The sequence below is a fragment of the Calypte anna genome, chromosome 9, assembly GCF_003957555.1.
Source record: "Calypte anna isolate BGI_N300 chromosome 9, bCalAnn1_v1.p, whole genome shotgun sequence".
In the NCBI taxonomy this organism is placed as follows: domain Eukaryota; kingdom Metazoa; phylum Chordata; class Aves; order Apodiformes; family Trochilidae; genus Calypte; species Calypte anna.
This window is the reverse complement of record NC_044255.1, coordinates 24409476-24430267: the sequence shown is the minus strand read 5'-3', so window position 1 is coordinate 24430267 and position 20792 is coordinate 24409476. Positions and strand designations below refer to the sequence as shown.

The window sequence follows — 20792 nt, the reverse complement described above, 5'->3', positions numbered from 1 at the left end:
TGTTTCCTCTTGTGTCCCATGGGAGTCTCCCCAGGAGCACCTTGTGCCCATTCCCCTTGTCCATAGGGAGTCTCCAGCTGCTCTGTAGCCCCCTGTAAATATAGGAACATGGTCAGAAGGTCTCCCCTGAGCCTTTTCTTCTCCAGGCAGGACAAACCCAGGTTTCTCAGCCTCTCCTCATGTGCCAGGTGCTCCAGCCCTCTGAGCATCCTCCTGGCTCTTCTCTGGAGCATCCCCAAGATGCAGCCCAGGCAGCTGGGGCAGGCAGGGGCTGAGAGGACTCAGCTCAGAGGGATCAGCTCAGCTGGGCAGAGGTGCTGGGAGCTGCCAGCTCTGGGCTCAGCTCTGAATCAAAGCTGACTGGGGGCAGGAGCCCCGTGCGCTGCTGGTTCCAGTTACCTGCCAGCCAGAGCCCTGGGGCTGATGGAAGCCCAGGAGCTGCAGAGATGTTGGAGCTTTCCTCACTCATCCTGCTGCAGCATCCCAGGGCTGAGGAGCTGCAGGTGATGGGAAAGGGGCAGCAGAAAGCAGGCAGGAGCAGGAGGAATCATTCTGATTTACCCCGAGTGCTCAGCCCACAGGGATGTGCAGTCTCTGGCTCTCTGCCTTCCAGCTTCACCCTGGGCACCGAGTTAGGATCTTCCCTTGGCATTCCCTGAGCCACAAATCCAGCTGGAGGAAAAGCTGAGCTCAGCCTTGCTGGGTTTGCTGTGCTGGAGCTGGAGAGCTCTGAGCTGGAAGAGGAAGATGTCCAAAACCCCTCCTGGTGTGGGCAGGGATGGTGGTCAGGGGCACCTCACACACCTCCCTGCCCTGCTGAGTGCCAGACCTGATTTACTGGCCAGGCTCTGCTCCCAGAGGGGACAACTCACTGCCCTGAGCTCCAAATGCCAGCCCTGCACATCCCTCTGACCTGCCAGGATTTCCTCTGCACTCAGTCCCAGCCTGCCCTGACCAGCAGCTGCTGCTCCCCCCCTGATTTAGTCACTTCCAGGCTCTGGTTCTGCTTCCTGCTCCCCTTCTGAGGCCTCTCCTGGCTGTGGTTGGCACCATGCTTGGGGGGACCCAACCCCCCCCAGCAAATCCCAAATCCCCCTTTTCTGGGGAGAGCAGCAGGGACCCAGAGCACAGGGAAGGAGCAGAGTCACTTGCCCAGCAGGTCAGAGGATCAGAAATTGGATGGGGGTCTCCATGGCCAAGGACTGTGCTTCTACCTACCAGAAATTCTCTTTTTTTTTTTTTTTTTTCCAGGGGGCACAAGGTGGTTCCATGGGAAGAGCATCCCTGTTGTTTCCCCAGCTCCCACCCTGCCCAGCCCAGGAATGGGTCCCCTTGCACAGCTCAGGTTGCTGTCTCCCCATCTGTGAAGCAGCCAGGAGCCAGAACTCAGCATGAAACCCAAACCTCCCCTTTTGGCACCACTGGGAACCCCCCTGCTCTTTCTGTGGTGCAGGCATGGCAGGGGGGCTCAGGCTAACAAACCCCCACCCCAAGCTGGGGCTCTGCTCCTCTGGGGCAGGGACTGCCTCTTAGCAGGAGCTTTCAGAGCCCCATGAACCTGGGTCCTGCTGGGGCCTCTGGGTGTGACAGCTCTACCAATACTATTTCATGTGCTTTACTCTCAGGGTGGGGAATGGGAGCTGAATCCCAGTGCTGCTCCTCCATCCCTGTGGCTGCCTCATGGTTGTAAGGTACAACGAGGAGTATCTACCAACCCTACCTATTGTAAAGTGTGCTCAAAGGGGTATTGCTCAAAGAGCAAACAGCAGCATGGGAGTGCCCAGCTCTGCTCAGCACCAATCCCAGGTGCTGCAGAGCTCCCAGAGCCCCTGAGTGGGATCCTGGGATCCTCAGATCGTGGTCCTGCTGCTGGGCTCCCACGGAGGAGTGAGGAGGAGGAGGAGGAGAGCAAGGCTGGTGGCACACAGGGTGTCCTGGGCAGGGGATCCCAGATCCCTGGAACCTCAAACCCTGCTGAGGAGGGAAGGGGAAAGGGACCTTCACCCGATGGCCAAGGGTAGGTTGGAGCTAGAGGAGGCTCTCCCAACCCTAACAAAGCCTTTCCTCTCCCTTCTGGAAAAAAGGGGCAGCAGGTAAAGGTCAGGAAGCTTGTGGTGCTGTGTGGGTTTTGTGTGCTCTGCAGGGCAGAGGGACAACTGGCTGTGAGAGGCTGTGGGATGCAGGATGCAGGGGATGGGGCTGATCCCCTGGGACAGCCCCATGCTCAGAGCCTCCTGCTCTGCCTGCTGCAGCTGGGGCCTCACCTGCTTTTCACCACCACAACACCAGCTGAAAAAAGCCCTTTTGCTAGGAAATTGCCCCTGCAGTGAAGGGGAGGATTGCTAAAGCACTCAGGAGTCCATTCTGCTTTTATTTTTTCACAGGGCTGGGAGGAAAAGGTGAGTTGTGCCATGCAGATGTCCCCGGTGTGGTGGGAGGTGGGTGTGGAGGGTGCTGAAGGAAATGTGAAAGCCCTTGGGTTGCAGCCAGGAGTTGCTGCACTGTTAGAGAGGCCATGAAGGGCTGGCAGCACCCTCTTAGTCACCCTGGTGGAACCCCAGGTCAAGCCTGGCTTCCCAGCAAGGTTTGGTCTTGCAGATGTAGCAATGAGATGCAGGTTGTGTCTTGCTGTTCTGGGCTCCTGGTGGAGCAATTCCAGCCGACCTGGCACATCCAGGCAGCTTTCCAGTCTGCCCTCACAGTGGCTGCAACCTCAGGGGTCTCCCAGCAAAGCTGCATCTCCCCAGGAACTCCAGGAAAAGCTCTGGCAAGCTGCACAGCCCTGGGGTGCACTGTGCAGGGCTGCCAGTGACAGGCTGTGTGAACAGGAAGGAAATAGAGATATATACAGGAAGGAAATCTAGATGTATAGCTGTTGCCCTGGTGACAGGGAAATGCCCTTTCCCAACCTGCTCTTCCCCTGGTGGGTCCTGGTCCAGGTGAGCAGGATGGGCTGGGTTCAGCATCCCTGCCAGGCAGCCAAATCCTACACCAGAGCCTCCGGTCCCAGAATAATCTGGGTTGGAAGGGACCTCTCAAGGACACCCAGTCCAAGCCCTCAAGCTCTGCTAAACCACTCCCAGGAGCCTTACCTAGGGGTGAAGCAGTGCTGGTACCAGCAGAACCGAGGTTCTGGACCATTCCAGAAGCCTGGTGAAGGGCTTGGTCAGCCCCAGTCCAGCTTGTGCTGTGGGGCAGGACCAGGGACACTTGTTTGGGTCTGTCCCTCAGCACACCATGCTGGTGCCAGTCCTGGGCTTGCTGCTGACAGCTCTCCCACAGCCTGCAGGAGTTTATTTTCCAAGCTAATGGTGAGGAAATGTTTTAAAAGCAAGTGTTTTGTCTCAGGCTTCCTTTCTGAGAGGGTTTGGGATAATCAAGCAGCAAACAGATTATGCAGATCACAACTTGCTGACAGCAAAGTCCCGGGAAGGAGGGAGGGTGAATGAATGCTGAGCAGGTCACCACGCTCTCCTGACCTGCTCCAGGAGCAATCCCTTCTGCTGGTTTCTATTCCAGGCCTCCTATCACCCAGCCTGCAGGGTGATGGGGACACCTCCCACAGTCCCTTTAACCCCAGGAGCTCTCAGGAGCTGCCAGCATCCCCCAGCAAGGTGATGGGGGGCACCTCAGGTCTCAGCTGCTGAGCCCTCCTCCACTCAGGGGCAAAGGGAGCAGAATCCACTCCCTTGGCCATCATCTTACCCCAGATCCCAGAAATAACAACTTTTTGCACTTAAAAAAAAAATAAAAATAGTTACCTGTCTTTTGGGTAACAAAACTAGAAGCCCCCACCCATTATGGATGGGGTCTTGGCCTTTTGAAGTCGTTGAATTTAACTGAGGGGAAACGGGTTCTAAAGCAGTGAAAGAAAAAAAAAAATCCTGTTCTTCTTTTCATCTCAGTTTCCAGGCAGCAAGGTACAAGGCTGTGGCTGCAGTTTAAACAAGGAGGTTGTAGCAACATCCACACGATGTTATCTCTTTCTGAGAGAGAGAAATAGAAATTGTCAGGGCATGCCATGGAAATGCAACATTTGCATTTTCCTATCATCAGGATGTGCCAGGACATTACATTGCAATTGCAAATCATGAAGTAATAATGAGAAGTGGAGGCAGGAGCAGCCTCGGCTGCCTCAAAGCTTTATGTGCTGTTATTTAATATTTTAAACGGTTCCCCTTAGCATCAGGAGATGGAGTGGAGCCCCAGAAAACCTTCACAACTGTTCTGTCAGTGGATATAAGACAATCTCAGGGCTTGCAAGCCTCAGTATTCACATGGATGATCCCATTCCCCTCCCTGCAGGCTGGGAGACAGATGGATCATTTTTCCCTGCTGATGATCCTGCCCCTGCCCCCAGGATTCACAGCAGCCTCCCCATCCTCCTGGGGCTGCTCTGTCCCCTGCACAGCCAGGCTCCCTGTGTCTCTTTTCTCCCTTTTGTTCCACCCTGACTCCAGTTCACTGCCTGGTACCCCTTGCAGCAGCTCTCTTGGGCTGTCAGGAACATCTGTCTTGTCTCACCCCTTCTCACCCTCTCCCATCAGGGAGGCCTTTGGGGGCAGTTTCTGTTTTGGCAGGATTTTCAGGTTTGTTTGTTTTGTGTTTTGGTTTTGTTTTGGGTTTTTTTTTTCCAAGCCATCAGTATAAATGTTTTCCTCCCTACAGATCTGTGTGCTTAAATTAGGAAGAAGCAGATCACTCAGCTGGTGGATGTGTGGGGGGAAGGGAAAAAGATTTATGAGGTTTCTGAGTTCCCGTGGGAGTTTCCTAGCACGCTCCTGGGAAAGTGCTGAGTCCTGCACAGCTGAACCTCACCCTGGTGCTAAAAGTTCTCTGTTGCCTGAGGAGCTCTCAGAGGTGCCACCACCATCCTCATCCCACAGCATTAGGGGATCTTTTAGATAAATTGAGCCCAGGCCTCTGAATGCCTTACAGATAAAGAACAACCCCCTGAACCCTTCTGCACTCGTCTCCCAGGGGGTTAGGGTGGTTTTTTTTTGGTGATTTTTCTCCCCAGCTCCCCTCCTGCTGCCCATGTCCCTTGCCTTTCCTCCCCGTTCCTGACTGCCTGACTCCTGAAGCTGCCTCTGTGCTCCTACTCCTCACTCCAGCCCTGTATCTGTGACACTTTCCTGGCTCCCTTCCCAAGCCCTCTTGCTGCCAATTCACACTCAGTACTGAGCTTCTTGTGTTCCCTTTCAAATCCTTTTCTGTCGTGGCAAATAAACCCCCTGTCCTCTACACATCCACTCCTGATATTATCCTTGACAGTTCTTCACTTCTGGCACTCAGCTGCTGCTTAATCATCCAGATTCCTTCCCTGATTCACCCCGTGTGCTCTTCCAGCCAGAAGCCTGGCTTCCATTTAGCAATGTCCCAACAGGAGTACTGGGATCTCTTCCTTCCTGACCCTATTCCTGCCATCTTTCACTCTGCTGTGGGGCCAGCATCACACCAGGTACCACCACTGGCACGCCACCACCAGTACCCTGCTCCTTGTCCCAATTCCATCATTTTCACACTGCCTGAGCAGAGTTTCTATCCTACTGCTGTCCCTTTGCCCAGAACAACCCAGCTGACCTTCCCTCCCAGGCTGCCATCCTGCCCGGATCCCTCCTCCAAACATCCTTCCACCAACTGCTCCCCTACCCCCCAGCTCATCCTTAGGACATTTGCACAGTCAGGGGGTTGGGGAGGAAACCCACCCAGCCCAGCACCCCATGCAGCCTACAGACAGGAACTAGATGTGCAGCATGATCAGAAGGAACCTCCCTGCCACACGCCCTGTCCTTGCCTTCACCCATCCCTCTCCCCAGCTCCTGCCATCTCTGCTCCTCCTGCCCACCCCCACCGGGTCACCCAGCACCAGGACCCCTCCTGCTCCTCACCAAGTCCCCCCATGCCCCCAGCTCTGAGCCATTAAGCACTTGAGCTCTGCTCAGCCCTATGAAAACCACCACTGCCAGCAGGAATTCTCTGACGATGCTGCAAATCCTCCTCCTCCTCCTCACACTTTGCACTGACCAAATGAAAGGACAGCCCGAACCAAGGGGGGGTGGGATGAAAGGGATTTCTCTTGTAGCCAGGAAAGGTTCAAGGGGCAAGAGCACCTCTTCACCCCCTGGCCAGCCCTGCTCTGTGTCAGGAAGGTGCTGGACTTTATTGGCCTTTTTCCCTGGCGTCCAGCTGGCACGGACTTTGCTCCTCCGGGGCTGGGATTTCTGAGCAGCGGGAGGCTTTCCACGTGTGTTTGGGAAGGTACAAAGCCTGCTGGAAAACAATGGAAATCGCTGGCTTAGGGCTGCTGCGTGTCACGCACTCCTTCTTCTGGCCTGGTCCTTTGTCCTTGGAGCTGCTCCTGCTGCCTGGAACCTGATCTCCAGCAGAACCGGGTGCTCAGGCTGGTACCCACGGCCTGACCCGGACCTGGGGGACCTGCTGGGCTATGAGCAGGGACAGACAGACCCCTTAGGGACAGACCCCTCTTAGGGAGGGACAAGCAGACCCCCTCAGGGATGGACAGACCCCTCTTGGGGAGAGACAGACCCCTCAGGGACAGACCGACCCCTCTCAGCCCACCAGAGCCCCCAGCTCCCAGGGTGCAGCCACTTCAGAGGGCAGTGAGGAGGGAGCAGCAGCCCCTCCTCCTGTTCTTCCCCTCGGGGCTTCCCCAGGAGCATCCTGGCTGCACGGTGCCTGCCAGGGTCCCCCCACTTCCAGCACAGGATCCCTTCAGCCCAGGGCCCCCCCAGCACCCAGAACAGGTTCTCCTCAGCCTAGGGTCTCCTGTGCCCCCAGGACACGCTCTCCCCGTCCCCCCTTCTCCCTCCACCATGGGACCTCTTCAACCTCCCCAGGGACACTCCCTCCTCACACCACCATCTCCTCAGCCTCCCCCAGGACACACTCCCCGCAGCGGCGGGGACGGGGGAGGCATCGGCGGGGATGGGGGAGGCATCAGTGGGGATGGGGGAGGCATCGGCATACGCCCCCCACCCCCGCCCTCGCCGTTCCTCCCCAGGCCCATGCGTGCCTCCCTCCCGCCCATGTCCCCTCCCTGCTCTGCTCTCCCCTCCTCTCCCCGCGGTGCTGGGCGCTGATCTCATCGCACGACACCCTTTCCCGGCACGTCAGGGCCGCCATCGCGTGAGAGGCGCCGGGCGCCCGTCCCGCCGCTCCCCCTGCCCCTGCCGCCGCCATCACGCAGAGGCAACATATGCCGGCAAGGCGCGGCCAGGCACAAACACCCCCCCTTCTCCTTCTTCTCCTCCTCCTCCCCGTCCTTCACACCGCCCGCCCCCATCAAAAGCCTTCCCCCGTCTCGCTGTTAATGCCTCTCCTAATTAAATACCTCCGCGGGTGGGCGAGCAGCCCTTCACACGCAACACCCCCCCCCCCTCCTCCCGCATCCCCCTCGCCGGCACGGCGAGGCGGGAGAGGTTGTGAGGAAGGGGGATGGAGGGGGAGTGGAGAATGGTGTTGGATCACGAAGAGGTTAACGGGGCCGGGGGGGTTGGGGGGGAAGCTGGGGCATGCGGCTCTCCGGTTGCTGCCAAACCGGGGATTAAGGGCTGCGGCGCGGCGCCGAGGTCGGCACGCAACGGGGAGCGGGGTCACGGCGGCAACACACGCGAGGGCTGGGGGGGAGCATCCCCTGTGGGACCGCGCTGGACCCTGGGATCATCCCGACAGCTCCCGCTCATGCAAATTCCCTGCTTTGCTTTTTTTTTCCTCCGCGGTAAAATTCCCTGTGTTCCGCAATACCAAGCTCTCCTTTACGCAGTTCACAGAAAAAGCCCCAACAAAACCCAAATTGGAAGCATCGCTACAGCTGCCCCAGAGACCGAGCCTTTCGCAGCTAAAAGCAGTTTAAGCGTAAATTAAATCAGGTTAACAAAGCCGGGGAAGGTCACCTCGTTTCTTCAGGATGGCCTTTCTCCAGTTTTTAGTGGCGGTCCCTAATTTTTATTTTATTTTATTTTATTTTATTTTAGTTTAGTTTAGTTTAGTTTAGTTTAGTTTATTCTAGTTTATTCTAGTTTAGTTTATTCTAGTTTAGTTTAGTTCAGTTTATTTTGTTTTATTGTATTTCATTTTATCATTTGTCTTTTTGTTTAAGGCTTGGAGGAGGAGGCTGAGAGGAGATCTTAAACTCCCCCTTTTCAGAGGGTTGTGATGGGTGATACCACACTTAGGTGATAAAGACACGAGGAAATGGCCTCAAATTGTGCCGGGGGAGGTTTAGGTTGGATATTTGGGAACATTTCAATACTGAAAGGGTTGTGAGGTTCTGGCCCAGGCTGCCCAGGGCAGGGCTGGAGTCCCCATCATCCCTGGAGGGGTTTCAGAGCCCTGGGGATGTGGGGATGAGGGACATGGGGCAGGGGTGGCCTTGGCAGTGCTGGTTGATGGTTGAACTCAATGATCTGAAAGGTCTTTTCCAACCCAATTCCACGGTTGTGTAATTCTGTGAATGCTTTGGGCATACAGAAAGCACTCTGAGCGTTTAGGAAATGCTTTGGGCATGTGGGAATTGCTCGGGGGAGGCTGGGAATCGGGTCTGGGAGGTGAGGTGAGCAGCCTGGCTGTGTTCGTGTCCCCTCATCCCCAGCACTCCGTGTCCGTGTCCCTGTCCCTGCCAGGTTGAGGTGCAGAGAGAGCAGGGCTGTGCCAGCTGCCTCGCTGGGGACAGTGGGGACAAAGCAGATGGCTGCTGCCAGGCACGGGATGTGAGACAAACAAATCTCATGGCAACTCGGGTTCCTGGCCCCCTGCACATGGAATAACACGGGATGAGAAGGCAAGTAGAACATGACACTAATTCCATGGCAGTGGGGTTACACCGGCACCTCCCGATTCTCAGGTCTTTTCCCGGTCTTCTTCTTCTTGCTGTGAACTCGAGTGGATCTCATCGGGTGCTGGCAGCATGGGACGGGTTCACACGGGGGCTGAGCACGTGTCTCAGCTGTGCTGTGTAACCCAGCCAGGAATGAGGCTTGGTTTTGGGGTGAAACCAGGCTGAAGCCTGTGCCATTCTCCTCCCCCTCCAGAGGGGGGGCAGGGAAGGAGGCACGAAGTGGGAATACAGGCACGAAGTGGGAATACGGGCACAAAGTGGGAAGAGCAGAGGGGTGACACGATTTCTTTCAGGAGGAGTGTCTGTCCTTGCTGTTTTCCATGGATCTTTGGTTACAGTAAGGAATAGCCAGCTCCAGCCCTGGCAGTGCAGCTCTCCCAGATTTATTCACATCACACCCGCTTGGTTCCGTGAGCTGGGGTTTGGGGGGTCCTGCTCCTGGGTTGGGGCAGCCCCTGGTACTGGTGCAGGCTGGGCGGTGGCAGGATGGAGAGCATTCCTATGGAAAAGGACTTTGGGTACTGTTAGGTGGAAAAATGTGTGCTGGCAGCACAGAAACCACCCATGTCCTGGGCTGTGTCACTGGGTCCCACAGGGGAGGCAGAGGATTGTCACCCTCTGCTCTTGGGGAGACCCCCCCTAGGGGAAAGCTGTGTCCACCCCTGGGGTCCCCATCAGCAGAAGGACACGGAGCTGTTGGAGCATCCAGAGGAGCCCCTGGAGCTGCTGGGAGGGCTGGAGCCAGGGGGAGAGAGTTGGGGGTGTTCAACCAGGAGAAGGATGCCACGGGGAGACCTTAGAGCACCTTCCAGTGCCTGAAGGCGGCCCAGAAGCTGAACGGGGCCCAAGCTTCTGGCAGGCCAAGGAGCGCGGTGTTAACACCGAAACAGGGGAGATTCAGCCCAAATCTCAGGCGCAGGCGCGGGGCCGCGCGCCGTTGCCGTGGTTACGGCGGAAGCGGCGGTAAGAAAATGGCCGCCCCGGCTGCCTCCCCTCACCCCGCTCCCCAACACCTCCCGCGGGGGGACACCCCGGCCCGGGGGGCTCCGCACGGCACCGGCCCGGCACGTTCTCTCCTCCGCCCCAACCCGCGGGTCCCCGCCGGTGCCGGCAGCCTCGGCCCGGTTCCGAGCAGGCGCTGCGGGCCTGGGGAGGCCGCGCCGGTTCGGCCCCGGCTGCGTCCCGTTCGGGGCTGAGGAACCGGGCGGTCCCGGTGTCCGGCGGCGGGTTCTGACCTTCCCTGTCACCCCTGGCAGCTTCCCCCGGCCCGCCGCGGGAGTTTCGGGAGCCATGGAGCGGCACGTCCCCATCCACCCGCTGCCCCAGGAGATCCGGAAGGTACGGAACCGCTGGAAGTGCGGAACCCGAACCCTGCGGAGCCCGTGTGCTGCGCAGTGCGGGTGCATCCCGCTGGGGTGCCCTGCTCCTGGTTCGGTGTTGGGTGTGCTGTGGTGTCCCCAGGGCTCAGTGCTGGGGTCTCTTCTCTGGAATTTCATCAGAATTGATTTGGGCCGAGTGTCCCCTCAGTAAATCTGCAGGTGACACCGGAGGAGGTGGCTCTGTGGGTCTGCTGGGGGACAGAGAGGTCTTACAGGGTTAGACCAGTGTTAGGACCTTGCAGACTGGTGGGACCAGTGAGCCAAGGTTAATGGTGTGAGGTTTAAAAAGGCTGGGTCAGAACCACCCCATGGGGAGCCACAGAGCTGGGGAAGTGTGGTTGGAAAGGGAGCTGGGGGTTTGGTGACAGGGACCCAGTGTGAGTCAGCAGTGTGCCCAGGTGGCACCCTGGTGGCCATCAGGGACAGGAGGTGACCATCCCTCTGTGCTCAGCTCTGGGGAGTACACATCCTGAGTCCTGGGTTCAGCTCTGGGCACCTCAGGACAGGAGGGACAGAGAGGTGATGGGGATGTCCAGGGAAGGGCAGCAAAGCTGAGGAAGGGCCTGGAGCACAAATCCTCTGAGGGGCTGAGGGGGTTTGGTCTGGAGAATGATGGATCCCTTCAACTGCATCTAGGGAATTTGGAGGGAGGAGGGAAACAGCCTCTTCTCCTTAGTGAGCTGTGATAGGACCAAAGGAAAGGGATGGAAGCTGTGCCAGGGGAGGTTAGGCTGATGTTAGCAAATATTTTGTCACTGAAAGGGTTGTCAGGCATTGGGATGGCCCAGGACAGTGGTGGAGTCCCCATCCCTGGAGGCATTTCAAAGGCTTTTGGAGCTGGTCCATAAGGACAGGGGTTAGGAGTTGATGCTGGTGTTGGTCAAAGGTTGGACTGGGGGAGCTTGGAGGTCTCTTCCAACCTGAACGTTCTGTGATTTGTGTCACTCCATGTGAAGTGTCACCACGTGCTGGTGCTGTAGGAACACACTGGTTCTGTGGTGGTGTTGCCACTGCCAGGTGAGCTCTGACTTTCAGCATGTGTTGTCACCCCAAGTTTGCAATAACTGCAGAGCAGGAGAGGGGATTGTTCCCCAGGGATGTGTCCGTAGGGATAGGAACAGAACATTCCCCTGCATCTTTTCTGTATCTTCTCTTTCTGTTCTTTTGTTTGGGAGATTATAACAATGCTGCTGTTTGTAGGGGTTCACTTTTGGGGAGGCTCTTTGCACACCAGAGGAACACCAGGCACTTTTTGTAACACTCAAGTTTTTACTTCAGCAATAAAACATGCTGCTGTCCTCATTTTTAATTTGTTTTTTCTTTTTAATGCATCTAATAATCAACAAGTAATTGAAAAGCTTTATGTACTCAGGTTAGCACAGCCCAGAGAAATTCTCCCTGGAATAGTCCAGGAAACTGTTGAGATAATTTCTGAGCCATCAGTGATGATTTCTGAGAAGTCAAGGGTGGGTAGGATTGCCAGAGGAAGGGAAAAGGACTGCTTGCCCCTAAGGAAGGAAGAACCTGGGAAATTTACAGCCTCCTTAGCAGCTGTTTTGGTAGCAGGGAAGATACCAAGTAGGTTGGGTTGGTTAGAAGTGAGGTTGCAGCATCACCAGAAGGAAGGTGGTTGGCAGAAATCAGTGCAAGGTGCTCAGAAAAGCAGCTGGGCCACCTTGTTGGGTGTCTTCTGGATCCAGTGTTGTTGAATTTTAACATTAATGACTTGGGGCTGTAACTTCGTGCCACTTCAGCTGCCTGGCTTCTGTTTGCATCAGTTCCTGATCCAAGCACTGGGAGGAGGAGGAGGAGGAGGAGGTTGAGGAAGGAGGTGTGAGTGCAGGCACAGAGTGGGAACAGCAGAGGGGTGACATGGTTTCTGTCAGGAGTGTCAGTCTGTGCTGGGTTTCATGGAGCTGGGATCTTGGGATGCAGTAAGGAATACATGATGCCAGTCTGGGGCAGGGAAGGATGTGGGAATAACTTTGAACTTCATATTTTTAGTAAGAACAAGACATACCCAAAAAGAGGAAGTCCAGTGCATTGGTATCACAGACATCAAATACAGAGCAGTAACTGATGAAGGTTCCTTGTTAATTGCCAGACCTAACACTGAGCTCTCCAGTGAGGTCATAAGAAGAGTAAGATTAAAAAAAGTGATGTGACAACTGAAGCAAGTATTAAATGTGTCAGTATAGGAACTGCAGGTGAAACTTGGGCCTGTGTTAATCCTTGGGTTAGGGCTGTTGAGGTTTCAGCTCTGAGCTGCAGGCTTGCAGAAAGATGAAGTGACTGAAGGGAATCCAGGAGAGGGCAAAAAGAAAGAGCTTAAAAAGCCTGTTTTTCTGGCAAAGTGTAATAAAACTGGGTTTACTTGTTCTAGAAAATACTTGAGGGCACAGTAACATACTCAGATGTGTAGGAGGATGGTGGATCCTTCATCTCCTTCATCCTCACCTCTCTGTGGGCTCATTCTGGTTGAGTGTTACGGAACTCCAGCTCTGGGCAGCTCAGCCAGAGGAGCTGTGGGATTCCTCCAGGGGCAAATAACAACCCTTGCTTAAGGTGACTCATAAAATGAATAGAGGCCAGAATCCCCTTGCAGAGGAGGAGTTCTCCTGCCCCTGAGGAGGGAAGCAGAGCAGGAACTCTGGAGCAGTGTTATCCCTGGGGACAGAACGTTCCCGTGGTATCCAGCTATCCACGAAACATCACGTACAGAGCTGGGAGCAGTGCTTACTCATTCCTTCTGCCACTTGTGCTGGAGGTTGAGCACATTATGGTATCTTTATGAGCACTTTATGTTATCTTTACTTTTTCTTGCTGTCTTAGAACCCGGGGCTGGTTTTTTTTCGTAGGCTCTTTCCTAGTTCAGTTGTGTTACTCAGCTACAGAATCTGTCCTCTCCACCACCCTGAGCTCTGCAGAAGTGAACCACAACAGAGCTATGGACTTACTGCTTACAGCATGATAGCAATGTGGGTTCAGAAGCAGCAGCAATTCCCTTCATGCCCTCCAGATGAACACAGGAACCTTTCCATGCAGAGTGGCAGGAGGGCTTTCCAGAGTCTGTTAGCACCTGCCTTACAAATGCTTCTCAAAATGATGCTGGTGCCCTGTGCCCACTTGGCTCAAGAACATTTAATATTTGGCTTTTCTTGGGATGTTGAGCTCCAGCTCTTTGAACGTTCCCAGCAACTGTAATGTGCTTGGGAGATGTTGGAAAGTTATTTTTTTACCCTTTACCCTTACCTGCTTCTTTTACCCAGTGGCTGATTTGGCAAAGCCAGCTCCCAGGCTGCATTTCCACTCTGTCTTGTGGTGTCACAGAAAGCAGAGCTTCTGGGCTTGGGTCACCAGATCCTGTTCTTACTGTGACAACTCTGGAGTCACTGGGGGTCACGAAGGACGTGGATCTCCTGCTGTACTCACAAGGTTAGGGCTGTCTGCACTCTGCTCGAGCTCTTCCCAGAAGGTCAGGGCTGGATCCCTGACCCTCAGGCTTTCCTCTCCTCTTTCTGCATCCACCCATGGTACCAGGAGCTGCAGCATCCCTTGCATCCCAAGCAGTTGATTTGCAGCCAGATGTGAGAAGTCATTGTCAGGCAGAGAGGTGGTGGGCAATGGGTTAAATTCCCTCTTGTTTGGTTGCAAGGGTTCAGTTCATAAGAAGTCTCTGCTGAGGGTGCTGGAACACATCCCCAGAGGGGCTGTGAGGACCAGCAAGTGTCCTCTTGGATACCCCTTGGGGGTTTGCAGGGCTTGGGTGAGTGTGCAGTCACACAGGCTTTATGATTCATTATTGAATATATATTTTATGATTCATTATTCTGCTTTACTCCCAGGCAAGAAAAAAAAAAATAAATCAAAGCTACCTGAAATCTGAGTATTATTTCCTGTCGTGTCAACCTGATTGTTTCAGGGCATGGTTTGAATGCAACTTTTGGGAGCAGGGCATTCTGTTTTCACTACAAGCCTGTTTCTGCACTATTCATATGTATTCAAAGCAAGGACTATGGGTTTTATTTTGCAGCTGCTGTTTTATGGAAGTTAAACAAATACTTCTGTATGCAGCATGGCTGAGCATTACAGTCTGGCTTACTCTCTAACAGGGAACTTGACTCATAATAAACATTTTTTTTTTGTTCTTAAAAGAAGTGAAGTTTGTACTGAGGCTCTTGAAATCGTTCTTTGAGTAATAAAATAACAAAAGAGAAATTTAAATGCAAGAACTCCTCGTTGTTGCATGTACAGCAGGAGACTACACCTTCTTCCTAGGGTATGAGTTGCATGGTCTGAGCAGTGAGTTACTTCTTGTGTAAGAGGGACTGGGCAGCTTGTCAGGAGCATGAGGAAAAGGAAAACAGCACAGCAGAGAAGTAAACCAAAAAAGAAAGTAGATTAGATAAGGTAGACTGCAGCAATCAATACACAGAAATAATTTAGGACACTCAGCTGCAGCATCATCTTTTTTCCCTTTCAGTTTATCCATTCTTTTCCTCCTGTTCCCTGCCTGAGGCTCTCCATCCCTCCCTCCCACTGTAAAATGAATGTACAAGGGGCACATCTGTGCTCACAGGGCTCTCTTTTTATTTCAGGGTGCACAGAAACATATTCAAAGCTTTTTAATAGAGTCTCATTAATTTAGGAGTTAACTCTGGCTTTTAAGAGTCGTGGCTGTTTATTGGCAGCTTGTAACAGGCTGTTCCTGAGAAAAATCACCCATGTGCTGGAGGCTGTGGTACCAAGGCACTGCTAAGTGGGAAAGCAGATTATTTGGCTTGTGAAAATAATTCAGCTCTTCCTCATGGTCATTCTTGTGGGTGGAACCTGCAGTTCCAGAGGAGGGGACTGTCAGTGCCCAAGCTGATGCTCCCTGCAGCTCTTTGGTTGAAATGATAGAAATTTCTGTCTTGTCATTCAAGAGGCTAAAAATGGTCCCAACCACTGAAGAAATCTGTCTTTTTTTTCCCCTTACAACTTCTCTGCAGATGCTCAGGGTGCTGAGCCAGCCCTGCACCTGGAATTCTTGTCCATCTGGGCTCAGCTCTCCTCTTGCCCTCAGTACCTCAAGAACTCTGGGTAACCATGGAATAATGTCACTTCTTCCCAAATGGAACACAGCTCGGGGTTGAAACAGCACAAAAACTACTTTCTGTTTGGTTTAGTTTTGGTTGTTTGTTCCTAATTGATTTCTTTCAACTTCCTGCTTGTTCTCATTGCTGAGAACATCCCCAGTCCCCTTTCTAGTTACAGCTCTGATGGTTTCCTTTTCAGTTCCTTCCAAACTTGGCTTTTCCCCCTCTTTTTTTTGTTTCCCCTGCTTTACATCTAAGCAGATAACAAATCTTTCCATCCCATGGCAATAGTGAAATATGCAATCCAAACCCAGGAACACTTGTGTATGGAATGCACATTCCTGGTGGTTCCTCAGCTGGAATGTTATTCCAGGAAAGGGAGCTCTGTACAAATAACTCAGGAAAATGTGTTTCCTCCAGACCTCTGGATGGTGGTTGATCAACTTTGGTGCCTGAGGTGCAAAGTCTGATGGAATCTTTTCTCCTGGACAGGTCATTTACAAAGCTTTCCCTGGATTATCTGGTACCTGATAAGGACTGCACTCCCACTCCAGGGGTTTTTCCAGGAGGGAGCTCAGGAAACCTTTATTCCCTACTTTTAGACTTTTAGGTATTTCTTCCCTACCTTTAGACTTTTAGGTATTTCTTCCCTCAGTGCCAACAAGCAAATATTCTGGTTCAGGGATTATCAAAGGTGCCAATAGAGGAACACAGACAAAATAATATTATTTCTCTTGGAAGCTGAGCAAAACCCAAACTAATTTTACTTCTAAGTCATTTTCTAATCTATAAAATGCTTTCTGGCTCTGCCCATTGAATTGGTGTGGCTCTAGGATAGCTTTGCTGTTATTTTGAGTGACAGCATTTCTCTGTTCCTCTCTGCATGGAGCTTCAGGAGCTTCTGAAAAATGTCCAAGCAGCTCAGGAACTTGAGGAGATGTTTTCTGTATCACTGAGGAGGGACCTGGGTTGTGATGGTGAAAATGTAAGAGAGAAGGAAAGGAAAGAGGGAAGGAAAGGGAAGAGGAAAGGAAAGGGGAAAGAAAAGGGGGAAGGAAAGAGGAAAGGAAAGGGGAAAGGAAAGGAAAAAGGGAAGAGGAAAGGAAAAGAAAGAGGAAAGGAAAAGAAAGAGGAGATGAAAGGAAAAAGGAGAGGAAGGGAAAAAGGAAAGAGGAAGGGGGAAAGGAAAAAAGAAGAAAGGAAAAAGGAAAGGAAAGGGGAAAAGAAAGGAAAAAGGGAAGAGGAAAGGAAAAAGCAAAAGAAAGAGGAAAGAAAAAGAAAGAGGAGAGGAAAAAGGAGAGGAAAGGAAAAAGGACAGGAAGGGAAGAAGGAAAGAAAGGGAAAAAGGAAAGGAAAGGGGAAAGGAAAAAGGAAAGGAAGGGGGAAAGGAAGGGAAAGAGGAAAGGAAAAAGGAACGGGAAAGGAAGAGGGGAAACCCCCCAACCTATTCCCTTTCAGCTGCCTCTGGTCATATTCTGGCTCTGTTGGGCATGCAGGGCTGGATTTCCAAGTTTCAGCTTGGTGCTTGGTGTGAACGTCCTGCAGCACAGAGTTCAGGTTGGTTTGCCTGTGAGCAGTTCTCAGCCCCTGCCAAGTTCTTTGCTGGTGTTAGGAAACTGCTACTGAGATGCAGATGGAGGTTTTGGAAGTGGTTCCTTCTCTGCTCAGTACCTTGCAGTGCTGTGGGATAACCATGCATGCACAGAGGGAAGGTTCTGATTAAGAAGACAGAATTTTCCTTCCTTACTGCAATAACAGAGAGCCCTTGGGCTTTCTTGTCCTTTAAAAATCCAACCTGATCCTTGCAAGTTTTCCCTTCACCTTCAGGAGTGGACATGAGGCAGGACAGGCCCCATTTCCCTCTCAGCCCAGAGGGATAACCCTTGTTGTTACAGGTTTAGTTTTAAGTTCAGTAGCAACACTGATTTTGAAACCTAAAAAGCAGTGGTTCCAGCACAAGCCATTTTCAGCTCAGCCCCCTAATGGTTTTGTTTTGGTTTGTGACATTTCTGGCACTGTTTGTTTGCCATCAGCAGTGATGGGGCAGAGCACAATGTTCCTGTGGGGACATGAGCCCCCTCCTGTGCTCCTTCCAACACCTTATTTTGTCCTTTTTTTTTCAATACAGCAATTTTAGTGCTTTGGAATTTTATGGTAGTTATCCTGAAGAACAGTTTCACATTTCCAAGCCCAGTTTGCAGCTGCCAGGAAAAATAAACTTGCATTTTCAGCTCGTTCAGAGCAGCTGTAACCAGGGGTATTCTAAACTGGGGCAAAACTTAGAAACTGGAAAATAAAGTTTGGTTTCATAATTCCAGGGCATCCAAAATACCATTTTTATCAAGTCAGATATTAAGTGTTAAAGTTTGTTGAATCATGGAATCATGGCTCTTCAGTTTATAACTTCTGGAAGCTGTTTTCTTTCATCTTAATGTCATTTCTTTTAATTTACCCAAGTGTCTCACAGTGTCCCCTGCTGAGCTCTTGGACCTTCTTGGCTCAGCCTGCCTGGTTTCTTTATTTGCTTGTGCATCACTTGCAAAGTGAGCAGTTGGTTTTGGTGCTGAGAATGATGAAATTCAGAGGAGCAGAAGGTACCTGGGGTAGCAGGTGTGTGTCAGAGTCAGAGCACATCTCTGGGGTCATGTTTATGGAGCCCTGAGTTTGCTGGCTTGCCCAGAAGCCAGGTTCTCAGTTCCAGAGATGGCTTTTCCATGAGCCATGGGTTGTGCACTCTGTATTTCTTTAATCACTGATGAATAAATACTTCATACCTAACAAATGAGCTGCATTTTCCACAACATGGACGAGTGCCATGGATACTGCATCACCATAATTAGTCCCTTACTTGTCTGAATTACTTCTGTAGAGATTGCAGGATTACATCATTATTCACTTTCTGCTTTGCAGCTTGCCCTCTTAATTAGATCAGAGTTGTTAAAACCCCACAGTAAATAACATCTTTCTGGCTCAGGTGACCACGATTTCATTAAGGAGATAACTGTGTAAAACACAGCATTTCATTTGAAATTAGTACATCAAACATAATCCAGAGGTACTGTCATTTAAATTCCAGGGGGAGTTCCCACATGGGAAACTGCAGAGTTGCTGCATCTGGTGAGGTTTCCAGGAAGCTAAAGGACTGCCATAGCTTGAGTTCCTGCTGCTAGTGGAGAATTCTGTCTTCATTATTTGTTAAAGCAATAACATCATCTGATCATAAATGCTCCAGAGCAGTAAACAGTTTAAACTATTCCCATTTATTATTATTATTATTTAACGTGATCCAGTTTTTCTCTGTTCAACTTGTTTCTTACAATTTTATCCTTTTTTTTCTTTTTTTTTCCCTAGATGTCCCGGGATGAGACAGTGTGCAAGTACTGTGGAGTCAGCTATTTGATCCTTCATGAATTTAAGGTGATGGAAGAAAAAGTAAAAGCAATGGAGAAGGAGCTGAAGTTTTATGAAGGAAGCATAGAACGGGAAAAAGGGCTCCAAGCAGAACTGCAGGCTCTGTACCAGGACCTGGAGCACTACAGAGCTGACAGTCAATCAAAAGCAGAAAGGTCAGAACATGTCACCTAGCCTGGCATTATCCTCCTGGGTGTCTAGTAGGTAATTTCATTCCAAAGAAGTTTAAAATACAAATGGGATTTGTCTGCCTTCTGTCAGATGTCACAGATATACTGTAATGCTTCATTTAAATCAGTTTCTTGGTGTTCTCTGGAAGCAAGTTTGAAATTCTGACTAGTTTAGAACCAGTCAGTGTATTTCAAGTGCCAAGCAGATCATAAGGCATTTCAGAGGTATTGCCCCTGCACTCACTCCCAAGGGGAAATGCTCAAATACTTCACCTTACACTTCTGTAATAAACCTGTAATATTTTAAATGGAATTCCACAGTATTGGGAGTTTCACAGTTCTGGAATGTTTACTTATTGTCTCTTAGTAACATGGTAAAAAATTACCAGGATCAAAAGCTTACAGTGCCCTCTCTGGAGGGGTGACACAGAGTGCTAAAGCAAAGAGGACAATCTTGGGTTCTGCTGGGGTATTGCTCCTCAGAACCAGGGGTCTGGAAATCCAAATGGGGCAGGCTGCTTCTCTTCTTCCCCCCTTCTTCTTCCCCCCTTCTTCTTCCCCCCTTCTTCTTCCCCCCTTCTTCTTTCCCCCTTCTTCTTCCCCCCTTCTTCTTCCCCCTTCTTCTTCCCCCCTCTTCTTCCCCCCTTCTTCTTCCCCCCTTCTTCTTCCCCCTTCTTCTTCCCCCCTTCTTCTTCCCCCCTTCTTCTTCCCCCCTTCTTCTTCCCCCCTTCTTCTTCCCCCCTTCTTCTTCCCCCCTTCTTCTTCCCCCCTTCTTCTTCCCCCCTTCTTCTTCCCCCCTTCTTCTTCCCCCCTTCTTCCTCCCTTTCCCTGCCCTTGGGAAGGGCTGGGAATGCTCACAGCTCCTGGGAACTTGAGGAGGGCTGGAACTGGATGATCTTTGAGGACCCTTCCAACCCAAACCATTCTGATTCTCTAATTCCATGAGCCATAAGCAGAGGACTGGTGTGTCCTCATGCTTCTCTCTCCATGCCAGCATTCAGGAGCCATTCCAGTTTTTCCTAAATATCACCACCAGGATCTGTTTATTTTTCTTCCTTCCCATGGTGAGGAGCAGGCAGGGTGTAACTCTGCCTCCCCCACCTCTTCTTTGGGGTACACAGACTGATCCTGTCCCTCTGAGCCCTCTGCTGACCTCCTCACTCCCCATCTCTGGAATGGGAAGAATTAAAACAAGTCTACTGATTTTCAGCTCTTTTAAAACCAAAAAGATCTTAAAATACTGCCAAAAGATTTGTTTTTCTTGTTTTTTTTGTTTTTTTTTTAATACTGCTCAGTCTGCAATGAGTAAAAATAGCAAATGAGCATCCAGTTTTCCCCAGATCTCAGAGTTTTTGTTTGCCCTCACTCACTGGCAGGCATTGCTTTTTCTGCTCCAGGTGTAGTTCACAGAAAAGCAGCTTGGCACTGCTGGGAGTGCTGGGGGTGGCTGTTTGCTCACTGCCACCAAGCTGATCCTGCTCCCAGGTGCAATCAAACAGCTTTTATTCTCTCCCCTCCTGCCCTTTACTCTCAAGAAAGTCACAGGTAGCTATGGGTAAATGCCAGAAATGTCTTTTAATTTTTACACAAGTTTTATCTGTGCTAAAAAGATTTTCTTTCTCTTCCCAGTTATCACAGTTGAGCCCAAACAATTTGCTTTTAAACTCCCAGCTGCTCAGTTCTGGTTTTGGCAGAGCTCTACAGATCCAGGTGTCTTCAGCAGCCCTAATATTTTTTTAAATTTGCATTTTTCTGCAAATGTGCTCTAAATGTGTGATTTATCTGCTAGCAGTACCAAATGCACAGAAATATTATGGCTTAATGTTTATATATCCTTTTTTTTTTTAACTAACCCATTCTCATTTGCTTTTCAAAACGAAAGCAAAGGTGGCTG

General features: G+C 51.4%; 1 protein-coding gene and 1 long non-coding RNA gene across 2 annotated transcripts in view; one reads left to right on the top strand and one right to left on the bottom strand.

Annotated features, from left to right (window-relative positions):
• Nucleotides 1–2400: 2400 nt before the first annotated feature.
• Nucleotides 2401–6233, bottom strand: LOC115598777. The gene is made up of 3 exons (XR_003987913.1): nucleotides 6028–6233; nucleotides 3762–3980; nucleotides 2401–2816 (listed from the first exon to the last, which is right to left on the bottom strand). It is a non-coding gene; the product is annotated as an uncharacterized LOC115598777 (long non-coding RNA).
• Nucleotides 6234–10006: 3773 nt separating this feature from the next.
• The window catches only part of LEKR1 (leucine, glutamate and lysine rich 1), a 35867-nt gene continuing 25081 nt past the window's right edge, over nucleotides 10007–20792 (top strand). The window contains exons 1-2 of the mRNA XM_030456488.1: nucleotides 10007–10198; nucleotides 18669–18883. Coding sequence (XP_030312348.1) covers nucleotides 10151–10198; nucleotides 18669–18883 — 263 coding nt within the window. The 5' untranslated portion in view covers nucleotides 10007–10150. The remainder of the gene's footprint in view (nucleotides 10199–18668; nucleotides 18884–20792) is intronic.